The following is a 24,846-nucleotide window of genomic DNA, read 5'->3' as shown; positions in this document are numbered from 1 at the left end:
GGTTGCGGGTAGATGGCGCCACAACAGCTGTGCGAAGGTTGAAGGTTCATCGTCCGAGTTCACCAATCTGGCAGTTTGTGATGAGCGAGCATTGAACCTATGACCTTGTGGTTCGCAGACCAGTAACATAACCAATATGCAGAAGCAATTGCTCGGGTAGCGTAACTGTTAACTGGATACCACATTCTATATAGCAGTTCTATTCTTTTCTTTCGTCTCTAAAATGCTCACTGGATTCCAAATTAAAATCAAATAGAGCAGTTGAAATATATTACTTGAGCATCTATTATTTCAATAGGAGACCATGATCAAAGTGAAAGGATGGCGCAAGTGCAGAGGCGGCGGCAGAGATTTGGCGACGGGGAGACAAGACAAATCCGACAGGGGGCAAGCACAATATCTCTAATTTAGCTTCAAAACCACTCATAACAATTAATTTTACATTTTATTAAAGAAACTCAACTATTGTTTAGTTTCTTTTTTATTCAAATGCTGATCCTTTCTTTCATTATTAAAACTTTACAAAGGTTTTTGTAAAAAAATGTTCTTAGTTTCTCTTACTGGCCATCAAAAAATTGTCAATATTTGAATTTATTATTTTATGAAACTCTATTGGACTGCGGTAGACTGGTGATAAGGTCTCGGCTTCGGAACCAGAGGTCCTCAGGTTAGAGACTCGCTTCCACCGAAGAATAGTCGTGCAAGCGGGCCTGGTGCACGCTAAATCCATAGGAGCCAAACGTGGTGTGATATGAAAGCTTAGAGAGGTGGTGCCAGCTTAGGTATCGTCCTCGTTATCTGACCGCGGCTCAAAATTACGAGGTCCATTCCAAATTAGCACTAGTGTTACCTTAAAACGGGACAATATAACTAAACTAAATAAAACTATGAGACTCTTGAGATTTAATTTTAGGAAAGATGTGGTTATATTGCATCCTAAATTGTAGCATATAGATAGAAACACAGATTGCGCCATGCGTTTCATACTAAATGAAAAAATGCATGCTCTAATTATTTTATATCAGAAGCTACATAAAATCAATGTCGAAAAAAAAAGTTTTTATAAAGGAAACTTTTTTAAAAATGAATAATAAATAAAAAAAATATTCTATGTTTTAACCAAATATCGATATTTCAGCATAATAAGGATTTTTTAATAAGGATTGCAACAACGAGCAGGAATTCAGAGGTGTTTCGAATCCGAGGAGAATAAGTGCGCGTACTCAACAAAAATTTACTATAGTTCGGACACGAACAATATAGAATGTGGAAAAGATACAATGATGTTTCTTAAGAAGGCTGGAGAAAATATTTTGTAAATATATGTACTATTTCATGTAAGATATGAAAAATGGACTGCTTAAACATTAAATCCCCCATGTATTTATTTTTCAATATACATTCAGGCTTAAAAAAAACAATTTATTTATTAAGGAACAATTAGATCTTGAATATGAATTCCCCTATCTTCATTTTTAGGCACGCGTTCTTATGATTAAGCATTTTTTTAATTCGAAATTATTGCAAGCTAATATTACTCCCAAAAAAATGAGTTTTATCCCCTCAGTTGCATGCATTAGTTTTTCTTAACCTCTTCGAGTCTGACTCGCGAATGGAATTAATAAATTCTTCGACACTCACCGCATTGAGCTCATAGTCATTACCAGCAAAATGAGCTTATCACCTTATCGATATCTTATTCACTTGTTACCTTATCGGTTATATTGACGAAAGTAATATAAATTATAAGCTGAATGAACGACATATGAATCAGATGTCTGAAAATTTGCGAACTTAACGTCTTCAACATCCATTGCATTCAGTTCTTAGCCGGTCTATCGAAAATTGTCCGCATATTATTGACCTAAGCCAATATTATTGAAATACGGCATATTATTGACCTACCACTATATCGATTATTTTACCAAATATAATCAAAATACTTAAACCGTTACTTGGACAGTTCCGCCTATTTACAATATATTAATTTTGAGGTATTTTTTAAATAAAAATATTCGATAATGCGCAGCTCTCTACAACCGTCCTGAAGTGATGAAGACTTTTGCCGACGAAAATCCTTCGCCGACAGGGGGGGGGGCAATTGCCCCCATGCTACCGCCGCCTCTGTGCAAGGGGTATTCCGTTCTTCATATTTCTATGCTGCCCTATCTAAAGATATTTGAAACAGCTCTTCATATAATGTATATGAAGGCATGATTTAGTCTTGTTTTTGGACAGTTTAACTAAGCTTAATCAATCAACTCATTCGCAACGTAATAAAACATACATCAGGCGTATGCATACGATAAACTTTCGGAATAATTAAGACAAACTGATAGGAGCTTTGTGGGCTAAACCATTGAATTATTAAAACTTTTAACCTAATACTTTTCCAAAAAATTTATTAAAAATGAGTCATTTTGTGAACTATTGTTTATATTTTTTATTGTAATTATTTTAAATTTCTGAAATTCCATACATTAACACTAAAAGATAAAGAAACAAAATATAAACTTTTTTTTAGCATTTCTGCTAGAAATTTAGAGCAGACAAAAGTTCAGAAAAAGAACATGTGAATTATTTACTTTCAAAGGAAACAATGAATTTTTTCTTTGTGGTTTATTTACTTTAAATTTTCCATTTGATAGAGAAGAAAATTGAAAACTAAAAAATTTTGGAACATTTATCTTATATTGGAATCCTGAAGGGGAAAAAACACACTGATTTCTATTATTCCTTTGAGAATTAGAAATATTTGAATAATAACAAAATAATTGGAGTTAGAAAAAGAAGTCAAAAAATATTTCTTTGCTTTTCTACATGTATTCTTTATTCCTCAAATCATTTAAAAATAAAACAAATTTCCACAGATTATCTGCATCTTCCACAGTACAAAATATCATCCAAAATAACTTAACTAATATTAAGTGATGATACCTCAAATGAGTTGCTGATTTAGAATTTGTTAATTCAAACTTTAGTCATCAGTTACCACAATAGTATATCATTTTACACACATACATTCAATTATCTTAAAATTCAGAATATGCTTTCAAATTTAAGCTATGCATTTAGTTAGGTCCTTGAATGTTATACTCCAAACATGCCTTTGTTCAGGCCAGATAGTTTTTGCTTTTAAGAAAAATAAAGCTTGTAATCTAATTTAAAATTGATATTCTATATAAAAATATTGACCATTTATGTCTAAGTTTTGAGCACCATTAAAATATATTTTAGAGTTATCATTTACATTTATATGCATTTAATTCACAGCCTAAAGAATTCACTGCAAATTTTGGAATTAATATTATAATGTAAACCACTGTTAGAAACTCCTTCTAAAATACTTTAACACGATAGTATTTTAATATTACAGAAATGTACTGTTCTGCAGCATTTGATAATTTCTAAAAATGAAAATTGCTGGTAATAGAATAAGTGTTTTAAAATACATTACAAATGAGCTCTTCACATTAGAAAGTCAAAAGAATAGTCATCAAACAATAAATAATGAAGCAAGAAAAATATCACAGTATATTTAATAAAAACATGAACAATTACAACAGAGATATATCTCTTCAGGTCTGAATTTAAATATACAAAATTTAAAATTTGAACCGGTTTAAATTGTGCACAAAACAATTATTGCTTTTCTTTAGGAACACATGAATTCCCATTCATAGTACTTTTTTTGAGTCTTTTATTTTTCCATAAATAGTAGTATTCAATGATATCTTCTGCACTCTTGCTACGGATCATTTTCTGAATTGAGGTGAAATTTTTCCCATAAATTCTATAACCTCGCTCGAAACAGTTGCGCTCACAATCAGACCATGAACTATTGCTACGGGATACAGGAGGCATAAAGTTATGCCTTCTAACAGCTTCATCTACATTGTATTCGCATTGATGAAGCAACCATAGCGCTTTTTCTTCATCAACAGCATTGCGATAACCAACAGTTCTTAAATAATAGTCAACAACATTTTCAGGAAGTGCTTTTGGATTCCAAAGAAGAGTATCAGGAGATGAAGAACGTTTTGGAACGTCACTTTCAATGAAATCTGGAACTTGACACTGGTATTCATTTCCAACTCTTATTTCAGATCCTTTTTTTCTGCTGCTACCAGCATCTTCTTCATCACTATTAAGCAGAAATAATATACATATCATAAATGTAATATAATAATGTAGATATCTTTCAAAAAAAGTTTCTTTTTCAATCTTTTGAAAAACATAAAGCTTCTTATTTCTGTCTCTTAAAAAATGATGAGATAAACAATTGATTGAATAATACCTTTAAAGATATTTGACAAATGGCCGTTTTGAGAATATTTCAAGTGAAAAAGTGTCAAACACAGCAAAAGTTTTTTGAATTAGTTGTTGGGGTTTAAAAAATTATAATAGAGAATTGTTTTTTTTATAAGAAATTGTTCACTATAATTTTTCATGAAGTCTTATGATAATTTTTTATAAGATCATGAAGCCATGACAAAGAGACAAAATTTTACTTTAAAGCACAGATTAAAAAAAAAAAAAAGATACTTACATATATATTTATAAGGAACAGTATTCAAACAATTTTAACAATAGGTTTGAAGAGTTTTTCTCTATTATTCGTATTAAATTTGAACAAAATGTAAGATTTTCAATTAAATAACATACTTTATAATTGAGTATGAAATAAAAATAATTAAAAAAGTAATTGTTAAAAGCTTAAGACAGTGTCTGACTATTCATGTAATATTTTTTTTGATATTTATTAAAATATATATAAACCAAATTAATTTTTTTAAAAAAAAATCAAAAAATATAAAACAAAGTGACAGAACAAGAATGCTAATTACCTGGAAATATAAGTATTTTAAAATACATACATATTTTTAGGAGCTGAAATGCTTTCAAATATTAAATTTATTGCAAAGTTGAGCAACTTTTGACTTAAAAAATAAAAATGATTTATATATTCTATATATGATTAAAAATATCAGCTTCAGTATCAAAGCATTTTGTTCATAACTCAACTCAAGGAAAAGTTATAGAAATATCATTTCTAATCATTTATTTCAAATAACTATGATAAGCTCTATTAAATTTTCTGTATACCAAAGGATAGTTCCTAAAATAATATAGTTTACAAAATTTCATAATTCACTAATAAATTTATGTTATCCACATTCTTAAAATCAATTATTTCTATCTATTTAAATTCAAACTTCATTTTTAATATTTGAATTGCTTGAGATTCTGACTTCCTTGTGTGTTTTAGAGTGTAACTGTTCAATAAGAGACTGTAACATTAAGTGAATAATTTGCAGATAAAATAAATGCTCACTAAATCAAACTTCAGCAAATTTCTTTATTGAATATTTGAATACTTTCTTGTGGTCTTTTTCCTACTTATTCTATAGTGAGTAAATCAGTTAAATTACAAACTCTAATTTCAGAAAAAAAAAATTTTTAAAGTGGCTAAAAATCTAACTTTTTCTTAATCATGAAAGAGATGAATAAAGATATGATTTAAAAAGAGTGTCTCTCCCACTCATTTACCAAGAAACTTGTCATATTCATTACATAACATATAATTTATGTGAATACTTTCTATAGATTATATTATTTCTTTGACTACAGATATTGATCAAACTTTACAAGAAAAAGAACAGGTTCTTTTCATGTGTGTATCATCAGCTAATCTTCTTCTTCATAAGTCTTTTAGTAAATTATTGAAAAAAAGTGATGAGTATAAAAATGTAAAACTTTTTTTCCATGCATATATTTATTATTATTATTGAAATTCATACAATTATCCTTTTATAAACAGAGAGAGGTGCTGAAATGAAAGTACAACCAGAGGGGAACTATATTTGGTAATTATGATTTCACATCTCAATAGCAGATAAAAAAAAATACTGCTTGAAATTTTTACATTATATTTTTAAATCTTCTCCTTTTCCAATTCCACAATAAATTTAGTTTTCTATTGTGTACCTGAAATTTAACTATGTTCCATCTCAGTTAGTTTAAATTGGTGGCAGTGAAATAAGCTAAATGATTTACATAAGTTAACCTTGTAATACAGAAAAAAAAAAGAAAAAAGATACAAGAAAACTGACCATCCACAATGAAATAATGAATGTGCACTTTTCATTTAAGTTAAATCTTAAAAAGAAAAATTTCTTTTTCTTTTAAATGCAATTTGAGTATAATTTATAAAGTGATAAAAAATTCTATCCTCTGATACTTTATACATTGATGTAGATTTTATTGGAAACATTTATATTTACATATATGCATAATAACAAAACTCATATACTATATATCTACATAAAAACAAAACTCATATACTATATATATACATAATAACAAAACTCAACAAACTTGTCTCATACATATTTTTCAAAATAAGTTAAAAAGAAAAGGAAATTAAATATTTTAACAAAATATAAGCGTTAAACTAAACAATTAAGCCCTTGATCTTTCTAACAAATCAATGCAACTAAATTAAATTTTATAAAAAAATTGTAACATTACATAGCTAAAAGAAATCCTGAAAATAGAATTTAATGATTTTTTAAATTCTTCAAATATCATTTTCCTTGCATTCTCTTTCATCTACTTTTAAAGGATAAAAAAAATCGCAATTTATTTTAAAAAAATTAAAAGTTGTATCAGCTTTTAAATACAGGAAATGGGCCTATACAAATTAGAGTTAATTAAAGAAGAATCACCTGAATTTTGCTATTAAAAAAATTCCTTAATTTGTTGTTGGAAAACTCAATTCCTTGTTAACTTTTGTAGTCCTCGGATTGTTAAATTTGTAAACTAAAACTCATTCACTACTTTTATATTTAACGAAATGTAAGCTTAATCATGTCCTACAGACCTATAGATATATTAAAGCACCACATTAGTAGAATAGACTACATCATTGGCAATTCAGAAAATCTGGATGTTAAAAGACTAACTGATTGCTGATATAATCGTCAAAATAATTACAAGAAAAACTTTCAAAAAGATTAAGTATATTTATAAAACGAATGTTTTCGTTTCAACATTACCTTTTAATCATCGTCTTTTTCTTTAGTCACAAACCGGAAACATCTCTATTTTTATCGCGGTATTAAATATAACACAATAAGTGAGTATGTAATATTGTGAAAATTAAGTCAGAAATAAAGCAAATGATTGATTTATAATATCCTATTAAAATTAATTCTGAAAAAAAAAATAATTTCTTTGGTTAGCCAATAAGAATCAACTTAAAGATGATAAAAAAAACTAAAACAAAAGAACAAATATACTATAAAGATAAATCGCATATTAACATTACGCATGAAATGCAAAGAAAAGCAAAACTAGTAAGGAACTGCACATAAGCAAAAACGTGCGGAATCAACAAAAATAAAAAGAGGATCGCCTTAGATATTTCCTATCATGATGAAATATTGTCTGTAAACTCTACAGATAAAACAAAAACTGAAAAAGAAATTTTAAATACGTAGTCGAAAGTGAATCTAAATACCATATTGCAATTCAAAAGCGGAAATAGGTTTTCCAAAACGTTGTTACGTTTACCAAAATACCACAAAAACATACAAAATAACTGAAAATTAACTAAGATTAAAAAAAAAAATTACTATTGCAACTTTGTTAATTCATTGAAAAATAACCCTACATAGTTACTAGAATTTTTCATTTTATAGAATTCTAAAAAGAGAATTACCTACATATAATACACACTCAAATACGTTAATAATTCAAGCTATACGGACTACAATAGTGTTTAGAAAACATGAGAATGAAATTCAATAACAGTAAAATAATAAATAACAGCGAATAAATAATAAACAGCAGTAAAAATAATAAAAAACAGAGAAATATAGTAAACAGCAATATAAATTTTTTAAGGCGAAAGAAATGTTAAAATCCTTTTATATATCAATTTTAAATTCTGAAATAAGATCCCACGTCTTTTTAAGTTAAAAATACGCGATGAAAACATATCTATCGTTTATTATTAAGCGAAAATAAAATGATATATTTAAATAATCTTTTTCAAAAAAAATTTAGTATATTTTTAAAAATAAAATGGGACAGTTTCCAGCTTTGTTTGATGATGTTATCAATTCAGATCTCTAAGTTTAAAAAAAAAAGAAAAACTTTAATCCCATTGTTCTTTTTGCATTTATTATCAAATATAATGTTTGGGTCAATGTGATTTGGATATTAAGTATTTTATAGGAGCCGATGTCAGCCATATTTTCAGACAAGTATTACGGTTGGAACTGAATAAAAATTGTTTTAAAAGGAATAAATTTGATATAATTGAAAAATGATGCTATAAATTTCTAAATTTAAAGCTTTTGTATCCAAAACAATGGAAAAAAAAAGAATATTTTTTAAATCTCGCTTCCTTTATATTTTCTATTTGATCAAAAATATGCTATATGAAGATCACAAACATGTTTCAATAAAATTCTTGCAAAATATATTTCATTAATTATCACTTTTTGATGGACATAACTTGAATAATGCTCACTTATTAATCAATTGCTAATTAACTGCAGAAAATAGTTATAAAATGTTCTGTCTTTTATTTTTTAATCTTTTGGCTATATTTTGTGACTTCATTTCTGGGATGGATTATCTGAATATATATCAAGCAATTAATGATTAGCCTAATTCTTAACAACTTTATTTTGGTTGATTTGTTTCCAATCCATTTGGCATTTACAGATGCCCAGTGAATCAATCCTTTACGGGTATTGAAATTTATTAACATTTCAGGATTTTTAATTAATATGCTGTATTACAGATTTATCATGATGCATTGCAGTCTTAAAAATGACATTCTTGCACTTTTTTTGGAATGCCATTCATAGTTTTTATATCATTTGTAAATTAAAAGCTGTGGTGGAATGAAGATCCTTATGATCAGTGCAGTGGAAGTAAGAGGATCCATGTTTTCGGCAACATTTCTTTAATGATCACATTTCATACAAAACAAACACAAACCACGAAAGGCAAGACCAGACATTCATGTGCGACCATTAACAGAACAGCATATCATCTCATTATTTAAATCACAATTCACTATGGGATGTGTACTTAATCAGCCATCATCATCTATTATCCAAAAGAGAAGATAGAGTAATGCAACTGCTACAAAGCTTGAATTATCTCTTTATTATTTCATTTACAAGTTTTGGTTTTTTTTTTTTTTTTTCTCATATAGTAATATTTTCTTTTAGAGAAATATACCCAGTTTGTAGGAAGAGAAGTTATCACATGTTCCATTGTGCCCTCTAAGTTTGTAAATTAGATAACTCATAGCTTGCATGTCTTGATTCTTTTCCTTCTGTTTTTGACTTAGGTTCTTTTCCAATATAAATTGATGCTTTTAGAAGTCATGAAATTTTATTATAATATAAAATCGATATTTTAATTCCATATTTAGATGGTTTATTTATTATATATTATTCATCAGCCATGAAAAGAACTAAACATTCATCTACAGTAACATTATCTAAATTTTCATACAGATAAAATAGGCTTGGCTGAAATTCTAGTCAATTTGATCCAAAAGATGAATTAACGCCATTTGAAAAATATTTATTGAAAATATATAAATAAAACAAAATCTTTTCCAGAAAAATGACATAATGCCCTCTCAACAAAATCACAAAATATCAATAAAATAATCTGATACCGTCATTTTTCATAACCAGTTTAAAAACGTTTTTGGCCAAACAAATCTGAATAGAATTAGAAAGCTGATTAACAAGTTAGTTCATGCTCTGTCTTCAGCCTGCATCATAAACAAGAATTTTTCAAATTCCATTTTTGTCTAAGTACAAAATAAAAGAGAAATTACCACGAGTCTGCATTTAGAAACTGAAATATGCAGAAGTTGATTAAAATATAAGAAATATACTTTATTTAAACATTATGGAATTTTTTCTTTTCTGCAAGAATTGCAGTTAATAAACTCCAAAATAAAAATCAGAAAAAATTTGCTTTTTAAAAATAATAAATGGGAATACATACATTAATTTAAGAAATATGGTGATTATCAAAAATAAATTTTAATGATATTTTAAGTGATGCCAAGAAAAACATTATTAAAACAGACACTAATCTTGATTTATTAAAAAAAAAGTGATATAATGAAGCAGAAATAAAAAAAAATAATCATGCTATTAATTCTTTAAGAGAAACTAATTAGGTTTTTTTTTTTTTTTTAATACTTACAAAACGGCAATTAAATATTTTTGGGGGCCATACAGACATACATTTATTATTTTATTTTTATTATTCCTTGTTTTACATTTATTATTTTATTTTTAAAAAGTTTCAATCTTTTATAAGATAAGTAAAGTACACATGGTATAAATTCTCAAATTTTTATCCAGAGTCAACAGTTAATGACAGAAAAGTTGATATCATTGAGAAAATTACCTATCAATCAAAAAATTAACCAATGCTCTTTTGCAATCTAAAATGAGAGCTTTCTATTTTTTTAGGTAGAATTTTGAAAGTAATATTTGTACAGTTATAACAAATTCATCAAATGATCGTTATAAACTATTTTCAATAATATTGATATTTCTTCTTATTTTTCATAAATGTTGCTTTTACTTAATGAAATAAAAACCTTTAATTATAAGAAAAGAAAAAAAATTAAAGTCAGACAAAATTATTAAACACAATATTTTTAAATATTTTGTTTTTATATAAACTATCTAGGTCAATGAGAATGGATATTCAAACATTTTTTTAGTGAAGTAATTTTGATAAGTTTCAAATTTCTATAAGGATATTTTATAACTTTTATTACAGTTAAAAACTTTTTCTTAAATTATTTAATTAATAACTAAATTGAAGCAGCTAATAATTAATATAAGTTAAAAAAATGCATATGTATTGATTTAAATTTTTTAGTATATTATTTTTTCTAAAAATTGCATTCCTTTTCTATTTAATTTTTAACTCATTTCCTTTTTGATATATACTGAATTCTATGAATACCCAATAACTGGTTGTAATACTTATTGCTTTTTTTTATAATATAGCCTTAACTAATTTTTTAAAATATAACTAGAAAATAAATAAGTCATTTCTATTTAAATTTATTAAAAAGCTCTATATTTGCAAGAAAAATAAGCAATATATTTTATAAACTGCTCAATTATATATTTTAAAAGCAATATAATGATTAAATCAATTACAATTAGTGATATATAGTTATTTCAAACAACCAATTACTCTGTAAACCCTGAAACATAAAAAGAAATAAAAAGTCACCAATAATATTATTTTGGCTAAATTCATTTCAATTCTTCAATATTCTGATATAAATGAAATTGTACAGCTTGATTCTTTGGTTTCTTGTACAACATAAAACTCATTATCTCAAAATAAAAATCCCGTGAAACTTACAAATAAGTAAATTTAACAGCACTCAAATTATTAGATTATTTCAACATCTCAATAAATCATCTCTAAATAATCAATAAAAGTCTTAAAAAAGAGAAAGATGCATACAATTTAGTAATATATTTGAACAAAAACATATCTAATCAAAATTAAGCTATATAATTCCAGCTTACAACATCACTTTGCAAGCACCATAAAACACGTTCTTTTTCAACATTTTATACATTAAAAATATGGGAAACATTCCATATTTCATTAGATTACTGACTTTCCACAAGGAACAAAGAACAGAATAATCATCATACTTCCTGTTACATGGAGACTGACCAGGAAAAATGTTTAAAAAAAGAAATCAGTTCATAGAAAACTCTTTTAGCATATCTTATATATAAACAGAGATTAAGGTAAGTGGAGATAAACCAATTATTTGTAAGCATATATTTCAAAAATCTAATTAATCAATCATTAAAGTAGAACTTCATACATAATGAAGTATAATCTGAAGTTTAATAAAGACAGCTATCAAAACAGCAGTTTTAAATAAAATTACATTGAAAAACAATACATAAAAAACATTGAAAAGGAAGTTTTACTTCATTTATTGTATTAAATCATGTTTATTTAGAATGTAAATTTCTACAAACACAAAAAGTTTGCTGGCCAATATTTCACAACTTAAAAGATTAGTTTAATTTAGTTATATTAATTTCCCTTTTAAACTAACAAATGACTATTTTGGGATTGTCCTTGTAATTCTAAACCATGATCAAATGATGAGGATATCTCCTGAGGTGACATATACACTTCTTTAAATTCCCACACATATTTACTGTGAACCAAACCAGCTAGCACTGCAGTTCCTTGGTGAAATTGGTTACAAACCAAACCTTCCAATCTCAAACCTGAGACTTATCATCAGATCACCACAGACCACAAGTTAAAAAAATATGTTAACATAAATTCATAAGTGAATAAAAGCTCATTTGCTACATAAAATTTTCTGGATACAATGAAACATACAGGGTGATTCAGAACAAATGCTTAATAATTTCCAATAAAGTCAGGAATGTAAAACTGAGTAAAAATAACATAGAAGCAGAAGGGTGATAACATAATATAATGCAGGTAGATTTTCCAGCCACTATATATATATATATATATATATATATATATATATATATATATATATATATATATATATATATATATATATATATATATATATATATTAATAAATGAAAGATATTTTCATGGAATGTTGTGATCACTAAGCATAAATGGTACTTGTAAATAATTTAATACTCATAAGCAATGAAGTAGCACAGTACATCGATATTTCAGTATAAACATATAGAGGTGGAACTTTTTGTTCAATCCATAAAACCATTCTGAACCTACAGAAAATTCTTAGAGAAGATATTATTAAAATTATATTTTTGCAGGCATTTTTCATAACATAACACATTTTTCTTTTCTGCTACTTCATTGTAAGTGAAACTTGTAGAGATAAGTTGCATTCATAATCACATTTCTCTGCAAAATTTATTGGTAAAACCTCAACTGCACTCAAAATTATTAGATAATCATTTTATATCTTTAATTAAAAGCAAGAAGATTCAAATAATTTACATCACCAACAGCAAAAAAGTACAGCAAAGTCACAAACCAACACAAATGAAATAAAAAGATCAAAGTTATAGCAAAAAATTCAATTTTTATAAAAAAAAACTATTTTGAAAAATCAATATATATATATATATATATATATATATATATATATATATATATATATATATATATATATATATATATATATATTACAAGAAACTTTTTCTTTAGAATATATAAATATGCACATTAATAAGCATGCTTAAAACTTAGAAAACTTCATTTGCAACCTAATCAGTTATAAAGAACTGTTAAGAAAATATTTATACAATTTAAGCATTGTGACTCCACTGAAATTTTTGTTTTATATTTAATCAAGGAAATTCATAATAATAATAATATATTTGAAGGATGAAAACCATGCAACAGTTCATTATTCAATACAGTGCCATATTATTAAGAATTATGCATTGTTAAAAATTTTTAAAACCAAGCAAATTTTGTTGTTTGCAGTTACAGAGCTAGGCCAAATGTAAAACAATTATAAATTTACAACTATTGCTGTAAAAATTTCTTATACCTAGAGTGTAATAAAATTATAGAAATATTAGTAATAAATAATCCAAGCTGGCATCTCTTAAATAAAGCTGAAAATACTGAATTTTTGCTTCTTTTTTTAAAAAACTTTATGCAAACTAAAAAATATAAAATGGAAGTACATGAAAAGCAGAAAAACGTGCACAAAAAAAAAATGGTTTTAACTGATTTTATTGTTTATGATAAATTTTCAATAAGTTAGTATAAAATTAAGAATTTATTCCAATAAATTTTTTTTACTAAACACACACACACAATTACCAAACCTACAATAAATCATTAACATGTGTTGAATAAATTCAAAATGTGCTGAAATGTACCAAATTGGCTAATTTATTAAAAGAAGGGTTTCATAATGCCTATTGCCTATAACCATAAAAACATCTACATTTATCATGGAATCTGATAATCTAACTTATATAGTACAATTCTGTTTTGTTCCTAAAATAAAAGAAGAAATTGAAAAGAATGATATCATGGTTGAATTATATACTTTAAAGGACGAGTTTTATTTGTTTAATCTTCAACTGGGATCTTTCAGAATATTTATTAATGTAATTTAAGATTCTTATAATGTAATTAATTTACTGCTGGTTAGCAATGACCATAAACCTACAATTTAGATTTATCATATTTCAACATAATATTGTTTTTATTTTTTATCTCAGATTTTATGTCAGTGAATTTAATTACAAAATTATACATTTCCTACATCTTAAACTAACTTAAGGATCTACATAATTTTAACACACTATTACAGTATTCAATTTAGTAAAAGCCCCATATCCATTATGATTAAAATAAATGAATTTTCACTTTAGATCACTTTAAAAATCTGATTAAAATCATAAAAAAACTACAGCATCAAACCATATATTACCAAATGATCAATTATTGCAAAGATAATATGTATGTAAATCTATTTAAAAATGCCTACCAATGTTGTCTATATATATATATATTTTAAAATTACAAAGAAAAAAAAAAAAAAGATGACATTTTTAAGATATTTGTTTTGGATTAAGATTTTATTATTATTCCAAAGAAGATACACTCGAGTATGTTAAATATATGAAAGAGAACTATGAATTAACAAATTAAATGACAAAAATAATAGCACTTGAATAATTGCTAAAGGTTAACAAATGAATAATTAATAAAAAAATCTTTGAGAAGAACATAAATAAATTTTCTAATTTTCTGCCCAAATATACAAGATAGTTACAATTAACATGATCCTTCTCAAAAGCACAGAGACCATTCCATACGACATATTTTGTAAAAACTTGAGCACATATATTATATGAATTATCAGAGAAAGAAAATTGAAAAATAATAAATAAATGCAAATTTAATTATTGTAAATTATTAAATTAAATTTGTAATAATTGCAATAATATATAAATTGCACACATTTTAATCATTACACATTTTTTAAAACCAATTACAAAAAACTATCATGCAATTTAGGAAATTTTTTAAATACTAGTATTTAGTATTGTGGAAATATTCTTTACTATATTTTTAGAAAAGGAACATCAACCTATATTAATCAAGCTATTTTATCAGGATCACTGCAGTAATTTAGCTATACTGCAAAACTATTAATGTTTGAAAGGCTTTTGAAAACGCCCATTGAGTGGAATAGTTAAAAAAAAAAATTAAATTTGAATAGAGTGGGTAATTGGATATACTGTCAGTAACAACATGGAAATAGAATTTTAAAAAGAAATCTATGGATGAAATTATGTAGATATAGTTGAGAAATCATCTTGTTCCTGTTATAACCTACTGTATGAAAGGTCCAATGATCCATTTTACAATGGTTATTGTTATGGAGCTTCCTACAATCAGTCTGTAAAATCAGCGGGTTAGCTTGTAGTGGGTGTATAATGTAACACAATCAACAGGCCTCAGTAACAAATGATGACTTTATTAACATGAAGAAATGGACACAAAAACAACACATACACAGCTGAGACATACATACACAATACACAGCAGCACATTACAACAAACAGTAGACCACAAGTAGTAATAATAACGATAGCACACAAAGCAGCCAAAATTCAGCAAGAGGAGAGAATCTATGGTCTCTCCAAACGTCTGCAATTCTCCACTGTCTCCTCACTTTAGCTGTATCCAACTGCCGGCTCACTACTATACAACTGGCTATTCCTCACATGACTAGATGCTACTTCTATAATAAACTCCAGGATTCAGCACACAACTCAATTTAGCAATTGCTTGAGCTCCAACTCTACGCTTGTGTTTCACTGGACTGATTCAACTATTCCGCCACTGACTTGTTATGCGACTCTAAACTTCTTGATGATTCTATACACAACTGTCTTCGGCTTGGACTACCAATCTTTTATAATTCCCGGAGTAGGGCAGAGAAAGTTCTAGAATAATCAAGCATATCTCAGCTTCTATTGTCTCTATCACTGAAATTCTTGAAGATTCTAGTATTATCTATTTTGCTGACAAAGTCACCAAGCCCTGGGATCATTGATTCAGCATCCAACAGAGCTGATCGTAAAACCATCTTTCTAGTAATAAACTAACCATGCAAAAGACATAAACGGTGCAAAACCTGCAGCTTCAAGCTTCATATCAATACAATTACTTTGCTGGATAACTTTGAAGAGAATAATGACTGATAATGCATAGTTTTTTAAACCTTTTGTGGTAAGATAACAAGCATTTTACCAAAGAAGCAGTGAGCATTCTAAATTATCTCACAAAAAGTATTACAAAACTCAATGTTCTTTCCTTTCAATTTCATCTTAAATATGTTACAGTATAGAAATTTATTACTGACTTCATTCTTGGGTCATTTTATTTTAGGATTTTATATTTAAAAATCTTATTATTATTTTATTTAGAATTTAAAATTATAAAAAATGCTCATTACTGTCAATTTCAGCAACAAGTCACTGCTTTCCTACAAGAACAAGAATATTCAAATAACTGCCTTTATATAAACAAGACCATGAAGAATCAAATAAAATTAGAATGAAGCATGTTTGGAATCAGAAATGGCCTGAGAATCCGAACAACAGGGAGCTATGGTCTGAAGGGCACAGAGGGCTTTATCAAAGGATGGATGTAATGATGACCCTCTCACATTTTCAGCATATCTTTATCAAATTAAATAGTCCAATGCATAATGGTAATATCACACTTTTATAAAAATCTGTTATTGTTTAAGTATTTGTACTAATTATTCTGGTTATACAAATTTCAAAAGAAATAAATTACCTGAACTACTGAAAATTACATGTTTTTTTAATTAGAACAATTTCAAATTTAACTTAGGCTTTAAAAGAAACACAGAAATAAGATCTGTCAGTCAGATTATAAATCTTTGAATTCAAATATAACAACATAAAAATATAATCATCTCAAAAATTTTTAAAAACAATATTTGCCTCCCCCCCCTTTTTTTTGCTACATTTATCACAAGTTTTACATGTAAGATTAGAGTCAATTTGGCATATTAAACATGAAAAAAAAAAACAACATTTATTTTAAATATTTATAAACAGACAGTGCAGTTTTGCATTCATTGTCAGATATCTGATGAAATATTTCACATCATAAAAAAGGACTTAAATCATAAAAAATATATATGATGTTACAAAGCAGTTAACCAAAAATGTTCAAACATATGATGATTAATAGGAAAATATGATAAACCAGTTAATAGGAATTGTAAATCCTACTGATATTATTACTGCTGAATTTGGCTTTCTGGATATATTTTATCAAGTTTTTTACTGCATGAAGCAAATCTATATTTTTGAGCAGTATACTCTAATGATCTTGAAGCTTTGAAACCTATTCTTATCTGCAGTAGTATCTATCTAATTTTTAACACTTTTTTTTTTTTGCATACACATATTGACACTGTTTTTAGTACACATAGTTTTTATCTATATATTCGTTTCATAAAATACAACAACTTGTGAAATATACTATTGCATTTGTAATAAGGCTTTTTTTTTAATAATCTAGTGAACTGCTGTAACACAACTCATCAAAGCAACACCTTCTGTCTTTGAAAATATTAGTTATGCGATACTAAGGCTGTCATACCTTATAGGGTATGAAATCTATCACAGTGCCCAGCTATCATATATGCATATAGCAATGTATGTGGTGAAAAAAAAAAAGTTGTCAATGAAGAGAAAATTGCAAAAATTCAATTTTTAAGAAAAGTTCTACAAAATATTTTTTAGCTTTAATAAAGCCCATATCATCCCAATAGGGATTTTTTTTGTGGGGGTGGGGATGACACAACTTCAAAATAAGTGCATAAACTGTACATCATGGACTGAAGTTTCAATGCACAAAGAAATGTATTTGATCTTTACAGATACTTTATGCAAAGATTTAAAAAGTATTAAAAAAGGTATTCCATTTTGACAGTTTGACTATTGAAACTATTGATTGATAGAAATCTAAGATTAACTATTGAAATTTTTTTTAACAAATATATAAAGCAGTATATATAATGTAACCAAAATTTTATTTAAAAATCTTTATTAATTTAGTTTTAAAATAGTATAACAAAAATCTGCATGTTATTAGCTATACCTAAACAGAAGTTCTAAAAAAAATATATTCACACAAAAACTTGCAGTCTCATAAACTGCCAAAATATAATTTAAAATTTACACATTATCACAAATATGTCTAGCAATCCATTTTTGAAGAATAAGCATTGTTACGAATGCAATAAATTATATCTTTTAAATAACATTATTTTTTAATTCTTTCTTAAATTTTATTTATTTTTGTGTTCAGTAATTAAAGTTATTAACAATAATTACAAATTAAAATTTAGTAAATTCGATTTTTTTATTTGCCAAATTTTAAAATGGAATACCAATTGCAACAAATAATAGTTCATACTACTTATAACAGTTTTTAATAAAAATATAACTTATAGAAAACTCAAAAAATATTTACTCATCGATGAAGAAAGGAAGAAATTGTTTACAACTTTTTTCTTCAATTCGAACTAAAGAAACATGGTGAGCTGTTTCAGCATTTTCTGTTTCTGATCTGCATATATTAAACATTATGCATCAGACCTAGCATAATAAAAATAAAACTAAAATAAATACTAATAAAAAATAAAGTAACTAAAACATGAAATAATTAAAAATGTTGTTATTTAAAAAAAGTAACTTAAAGTAACAAACTTTATATAAAAACAATAAGTTTGCTTTAAATTGCCATTTCAATGCAATTTCATTTTAAATATTTTTGTTGCTGAATTTAAATTACAGGCATAAATCTAATTATATAATTTAAGTCTTTTATCTATAAATGAGTATCAAGTATACAAAATTGACACTAATCATTAAAAATTACTACAGAAAAGTAACTTATAGCTCTATCAAAACACAGCACAGGTTCCTTAAAGTTAAGATCATAATTCAATTTATACATTTTAGAAGGATGATATATCTTATATTTAAATCTTAAAATGTTTCAATAAATCCCTAAAACTGATAACTACTCAAAAATGTTAAAACAAGAAAAGACCAGATATGGAACTCCTTGACAGAAACAAAGAGTTTTATTCCATCCAATAATAAAAACAATTCTTACTTTTGTTTGGTCCAAATCATGGCCATAATTCTTTAAACAGCATATTTGATGAAGTTGAAAGTGAAAGATTCAAATGATACATCCCACAATGCTATTCAGTTCCAATGGCTTTAAATGCATTTTTAAAATTATAAATGTATGTAAAGAACTGGTCCTTCTTAAATAAATTTCTGAAAAAACTATCCATTTTTCAAACTAGCTCAAACAATCTATTATCTCACCATCAAGACGATAAATATTTCCTAAGATTCTGATATTTTTGTAATCTGTAAAAAAAAAGTCTTCACATTATTTTACATGATTTCCAATAATTTATTAGTTATAAGAATAGCAAACAACAATTTAATATCATTTCTTCTAATTGAAAATCTTTTTTTTAAGAAAATTTATTTTTAATGAACACCTATTAAGTTTATAAAATTTGGTTTTTACACATGATTTTCATTTATCTATTTAGTCATTTAGGCTTATTAAAGGACTTCAGAAAATATTTTTATAAATAAGAACGACTATAAATCTTGAAATAAACAAAATTGATTTTAAAACTGAATATAACTATATTCACTATTGTTTAGAATTGTTTTGTTGAAAATAAAAGATTGTTTTAAACATAAAATTGATTACAAAAAATAAAAATTTCTGAAATATTATGCTGACATTTGTAAATATATTATTAATTTACATTTGTTACCAAAAATTGATTGCAATTATATTACCAAAAAAAAAAAGAAAAAAAAAGGGAAGAATGAAAAGAATTTCAAATTTTAAGTTGAAATATCTATGGCCATTTTGGGATCAAAATTCATCATTAAGAATTTACAATCTATTATTATGATTCAGAAATAATTATTGGAATTTTGTTAATAAAAAAAATACTAAAAATAAAACTATATAAAAAAGGATATTCCCATTTTAGCAATGAATTTTATTTTTGCTATGTTATAAATTAACAATTTTTCAATTAAGTACTGCAACTATTAAAAACTGCACCTAAATTAAACTTACAAATCTCTATTAGAATAGCAAATCAAATCATGGTAAATAAAAAGAATGTGATACAGTTAAATTATTTATAGAATATAGAAAATTATAAAGTGCTTTTAATCATAAAAAAAAAAGATTCATAAATGTTTATTTTTGAGCATAATAAATACTAGGGTAAAATTTAGAATTACTTTTTTTATTTAACACACTCACTGCTGGAGATGATGACCACTGCAAGTTTGTTTACTAAGAATATTTGCAATGTATTAACATTGCAACATGGTAATATGTTTAAATCCTCTTCAGTGGCGCAAAAGCCCCGGGTGGGCCTTGACCTTCTCAAGAATTTTCTTCCAGACCTCTCTTTTCTTGGCCATGGTCTTCCAGTTAATCATTTTAAAGTGGCGAAGTCCCCTTCCAGGCAATCTACTCATCTGAGGTTGGGTCGGCACCTAGTTTTTGTTCCAGTGGACTTTGCCAGGAATATTTTCTGCATTGTATGCTCCCTGTTTATTCTAATAATGTGGCCAGCCTATTTAATCCTTTGGATTTTTAAGCATTTTGCGACGTCAGGTTCCTTGTAGGCAACTGTAAGATTCTAAATTTGAGCATCTGTGCAAATGCCATCAACTTGTATTCCTCCAAAAATAGCTCCTAGTATCTGCCACTCAATTTCATCTTTTGTGGGCATCATCTTTTTGTGTCATTGTCCAGGTTTCTGAAGAATATGCGAGTATAGGTCTGATTAGACATTTATAAATTAATAATTTTTACTTGTTCGACTCCTAAAATATTTATTGTCACATAAAATGTAGTAGTATTTTATTGTCTCCAAAAATATTTACTGATATTAATGGACAGTGATGCATTGACATAACATGACTAATAAATTATAAAATAAATAATGGGCAAATGTTTTGATTCTTTTTAAAGTCATTGTTAAATCTTGTTAACAACTTTCTTGTTCTTAACTTGTTCATTGTTACTTTCATTCCATTGTCCAGATTTCTGAAGAGTATGCAAGTATAGGTCTGATTAGAAATTTGATTTTAAATATTTCTTTAATCTGTGTAAGCATCTATTGGCAGCTTTAATTTTCCTCTGTACTTCAGGTGTGATATTGTTATAACTGCTTATCTCAGAGCCCAGATATATAAAGTTATCAACTTTCTCAAATTTATAAATACTTATTTGCAGGTGAGTAGCAGAGTCTGTTACCCTTGTGCATTGTATATATTTAGTTTTTTCCTGATTTATGATAAGGTGCATTTTACATGCCTCTTTTTCCAGGGCCAAAAATTCCTGTTTCAGATTAGAAGGTGTTCTTGCAATGATGTCTATAAAGACAAGGTATGTCATATGTAGAAACTATTTAAAAGCAGGATATATTGGTACTGAAAATTTTATTTTCAAATATAAATCAGAATTTTCTCCAATTCAATTCTTTTTTAAACTAAAAATTTCCTGGTCTGGAGAACAGAAGAATTGTTCAAAATACTTTTTTACATTGGAAACAAAATCATTAAAAATAAAAAGCTTAATGAAAACCAGCAAAAATCTTTCTGTCAATTTTTCAAATTTTGTTTTCTGTCTCTATTATTTATTCAATTACAAACAATAGGATATCTTGAATTAATGAATAATTTCTAAATAAAGTTTCAAAATAACAGTGAAAGTGCATGCACAATAGATCATCTGCTTTGAAAAATGCAATAGAATTTCTCTTGATGATTTGCTTTGGCCCAGTATAGTAATTATTAGTAATCACAGTCATTCAAATAAAGAATCCTTCAGCTGCTCCACAGGATGTCCTACATACATTATATATCTTCTCTCAATGCTGGTAAGGTAAATGAAAAAGTAGTTTCTATTTGTGCCTATAAGTAGTTTTCATCAGTAGCTGATCAGCAGACTTTTTTTTAAAGGAGTGGGGGGATTTTCTAACTATACTGTGGATTATATCTAAATAGATTATACAAATTACACATTGCTAAAGCTTGAAGATTTCTAGAGTATACAATTTTGATTTAAACTGAACCTCTTCTAAAATTTAAAAATTCCATTTTTTTAAAAAAAAAATTAAACATTTTGTCTTTTGGCAAATTAAGTTCTTTTGGTAAATTAAGTTAAATTCTTTTGTCATCATTCTTCCATTATAACCTCATTCATACTTTTTTTTTATTATAACCATTATAACCTATTTCATACTGTTTTTTTTATTACACTGTTTTTCTTCTGACTCTTGTAAAATTTGTAATGAAATATTCCTGAGATATGGCTACTCCAGTCTAGTAACAAAGAATTGTAAAAAATTATGCAGAGCATTTTATATCTGTACAGATCACCAATTAGACTCTTTGTAACCTCAATAAGTTTTATAAGTAACTGGTACTTGAATCCAGTAGCTTCACCAGTAAGAAAAAAATTCATTATTTTATAAAAGGCAAAAATAACATACAATGCAATGCTTGAATATTCAAAGTAAATATCATATAGAAGTTTTTCTAAGCATACAAATAAAAGTAAGTTACAGCAAGGAAAAAAAAGTAGTTAAAATTTATAACTTTACTTGCAAAAGAAATTGGTACTTAGTAGATTTTCTAGCACATTCAAAGTAAAAATTCTACATGTAAGTTTAGTACTGTACTACATGTCAGCAGAAACAAACCAAATTTTGTCAAATATGATAGGTGACAATAGCCAGTACAATGGTGAAGTATTATTTTATAAAAATCCTCTTCCCCAAGGAATGTTTTTTTATATTATTATTATTATAGAATCATTCAATGCACTGGTTCGATGGTATAAGTATAAAATTTTGTTTCAACCTAACTAGGATACGTGCATTGATAGAATATTTTAAGAATGAAAAACTATTTCATATTCACATCCAAGATAAACAAAATCAACTAATTCAAAGTGGATATGTAGGTCCCAAAAACATTAGTCTTAGTTATTTAAAAACACAGGAATTGAACAAACCAAATAAATAAAAATGCCCAATCATCAAATGCATGACATAACCACAATAAATATATTAAATAAGGAAATACATTTATTTCAATCATTGCATTTTTCCTCTAGAAAATTGATGTAAAAGAAATTAATAAGCATTTATATATGGAAAATGCAAAGTCAGGCACTTCTCTTAGTCAAAACCCCATTTAATGTGCCTTATTCTGTACTTAAATATCTTTTTTTAAATAAAATTATACAGCTTTTTGATTGCTCATTCTACAAATTTCCCGGGCAACATAAATGTACATGCAACAAATTTGGTCATCCTGTGATATATATTGGCAATCAGGTTAGTTACCTATATTTAAAAGCATATCCAGCTATTTCAATATTTGATTGCAAGTAATGTTTTTGTACAGTATAATAAAAATATATATATATAATATAATTTTTAAAAAATCAGTAGTTTTTGAAGCAAATTTGTAAATAAAATTCAAAAGTAGTTGGGGACTGAGTAGGAGGGCTTTTTTTTTTTTTTTTGAGAAACTAAATTTTATGTCAAAAATGAATAAATAAAAACAATGATGTAAACTTCAATAGCATTACAGTGTAATTAATGCATAAGATATTTATTTTCAATTTGTTTTGAATACATATGCACATTCAAGAATTAATTACTATAGCTCTTCGATTCCAAAACGATTTATAAATACACAACAATTTCGTGTTTTTGTGATGAAGAATAATCATAACATTTATAATTTCATAAGGCAATATTATGAAATATTTTTGGAAGAAATTTAATCCTTCAATGAAACATGGTTATTTATAATACTTTTTAATCAACATCAAAAAGATATATTATATATGTAATCAAAGATCAGAGATATGAATAGAATAAAATAAATAAATCCTATATATATGATTACACATTTAATACTAGGTTAATCGTATTTTACATTTATATTTGAAAGTTTGTCATCTGAACAGTATAAAATTCACAAAAACATTATAAAAACTGAACTAGAAAAAACAAAACTAAGAAAAATCAAAATAAGAATATTTAAATTAAGATAATAAGGTGTGGTGTATAGATTCAATTTCTAACCTTGCTTTCAAATACCAATTGTTTTACTGAGCACTTCAGAATGCGAAAAAATACACAATTATATAAAAGTTAAATATTCAAAATGTAATGATTTTTTGCTGCCCATCTTTTGAATTTTATAAATTAATCGCAATTAGTTTTAAATGATATAAAAATTGGACAAGTCAATATCAATATGACATTGCCGTATCTAACGGAAATGCTATTTTTTATAAAAAAAAGTAACTGGCTATATGTGTTTAATAAACATTGCACTTACAATCTTATCCCATATAATTTCCAAAACATTAATTTTTCTATGTGTAGTTCTTTAAGAAGTTAAATTTAAATTTACGTTACTACTTTTCTTAAAATTTATAGTGGTTTCAATATAACCTAGTTTCTGATTGTAAATAAATAAACAAACGTATATGGTTTCGAAAACAATTCTATGAAATACACAATTTTTATTTTTCATTCAAATTATAAAATTCATAATGATGCGAATTAAATTATTTTAAGATATATTTTTTTATTATTTTTCGTCTCTA

The 24,846-nt window shown here is 26.2% G+C and overlaps 1 protein-coding gene across 8 annotated transcripts; it reads right to left on the bottom strand.

The window, feature by feature from the left end:
• Nucleotides 1–3,525: 3,525 nt before the first annotated feature.
• On the bottom strand, nucleotides 3,526–24,704 carry LOC129981041 (mesoderm induction early response protein 2-like). Of its 8 annotated transcripts, none has more exons than XM_056091646.1 (5): nucleotides 24,576–24,704; nucleotides 20,442–20,968; nucleotides 19,267–19,532; nucleotides 18,619–18,714; nucleotides 3,526–4,144 (listed from the first exon to the last, which is right to left on the bottom strand). In XM_056091646.1, exons 3-5 carry the CDS (start codon nucleotides 19,290–19,292, stop codon nucleotides 3,643–3,645), a joined length of 624 nt encoding a protein of 207 aa, XP_055947621.1. In that variant the 5' UTR covers nucleotides 19,293–19,532; nucleotides 20,442–20,968; nucleotides 24,576–24,704; the 3' UTR covers nucleotides 3,526–3,642. The 8 variants fall into 8 exon arrangements, with proteins under 8 accessions (XP_055947621.1, XP_055947623.1, XP_055947624.1 ...); XM_056091648.1 differs by having other exon boundaries at nucleotides 20,464–20,968; XM_056091649.1 differs by lacking the exon at nucleotides 20,442–20,968 and having other exon boundaries at nucleotides 18,619–18,743.
• Between the last annotated feature and the right edge of the window lie 142 nt (nucleotides 24,705–24,846).

The sequence above is a fragment of the Argiope bruennichi genome, chromosome 8 (genome assembly GCF_947563725.1).
Source record: "Argiope bruennichi chromosome 8, qqArgBrue1.1, whole genome shotgun sequence".
NCBI lineage: Eukaryota > Metazoa > Arthropoda > Arachnida > Araneae > Araneidae > Argiope > Argiope bruennichi.
The sequence above is the reverse complement of the archived record's forward strand: the minus strand, read 5'-3'. Positions and strand labels throughout refer to the sequence as shown.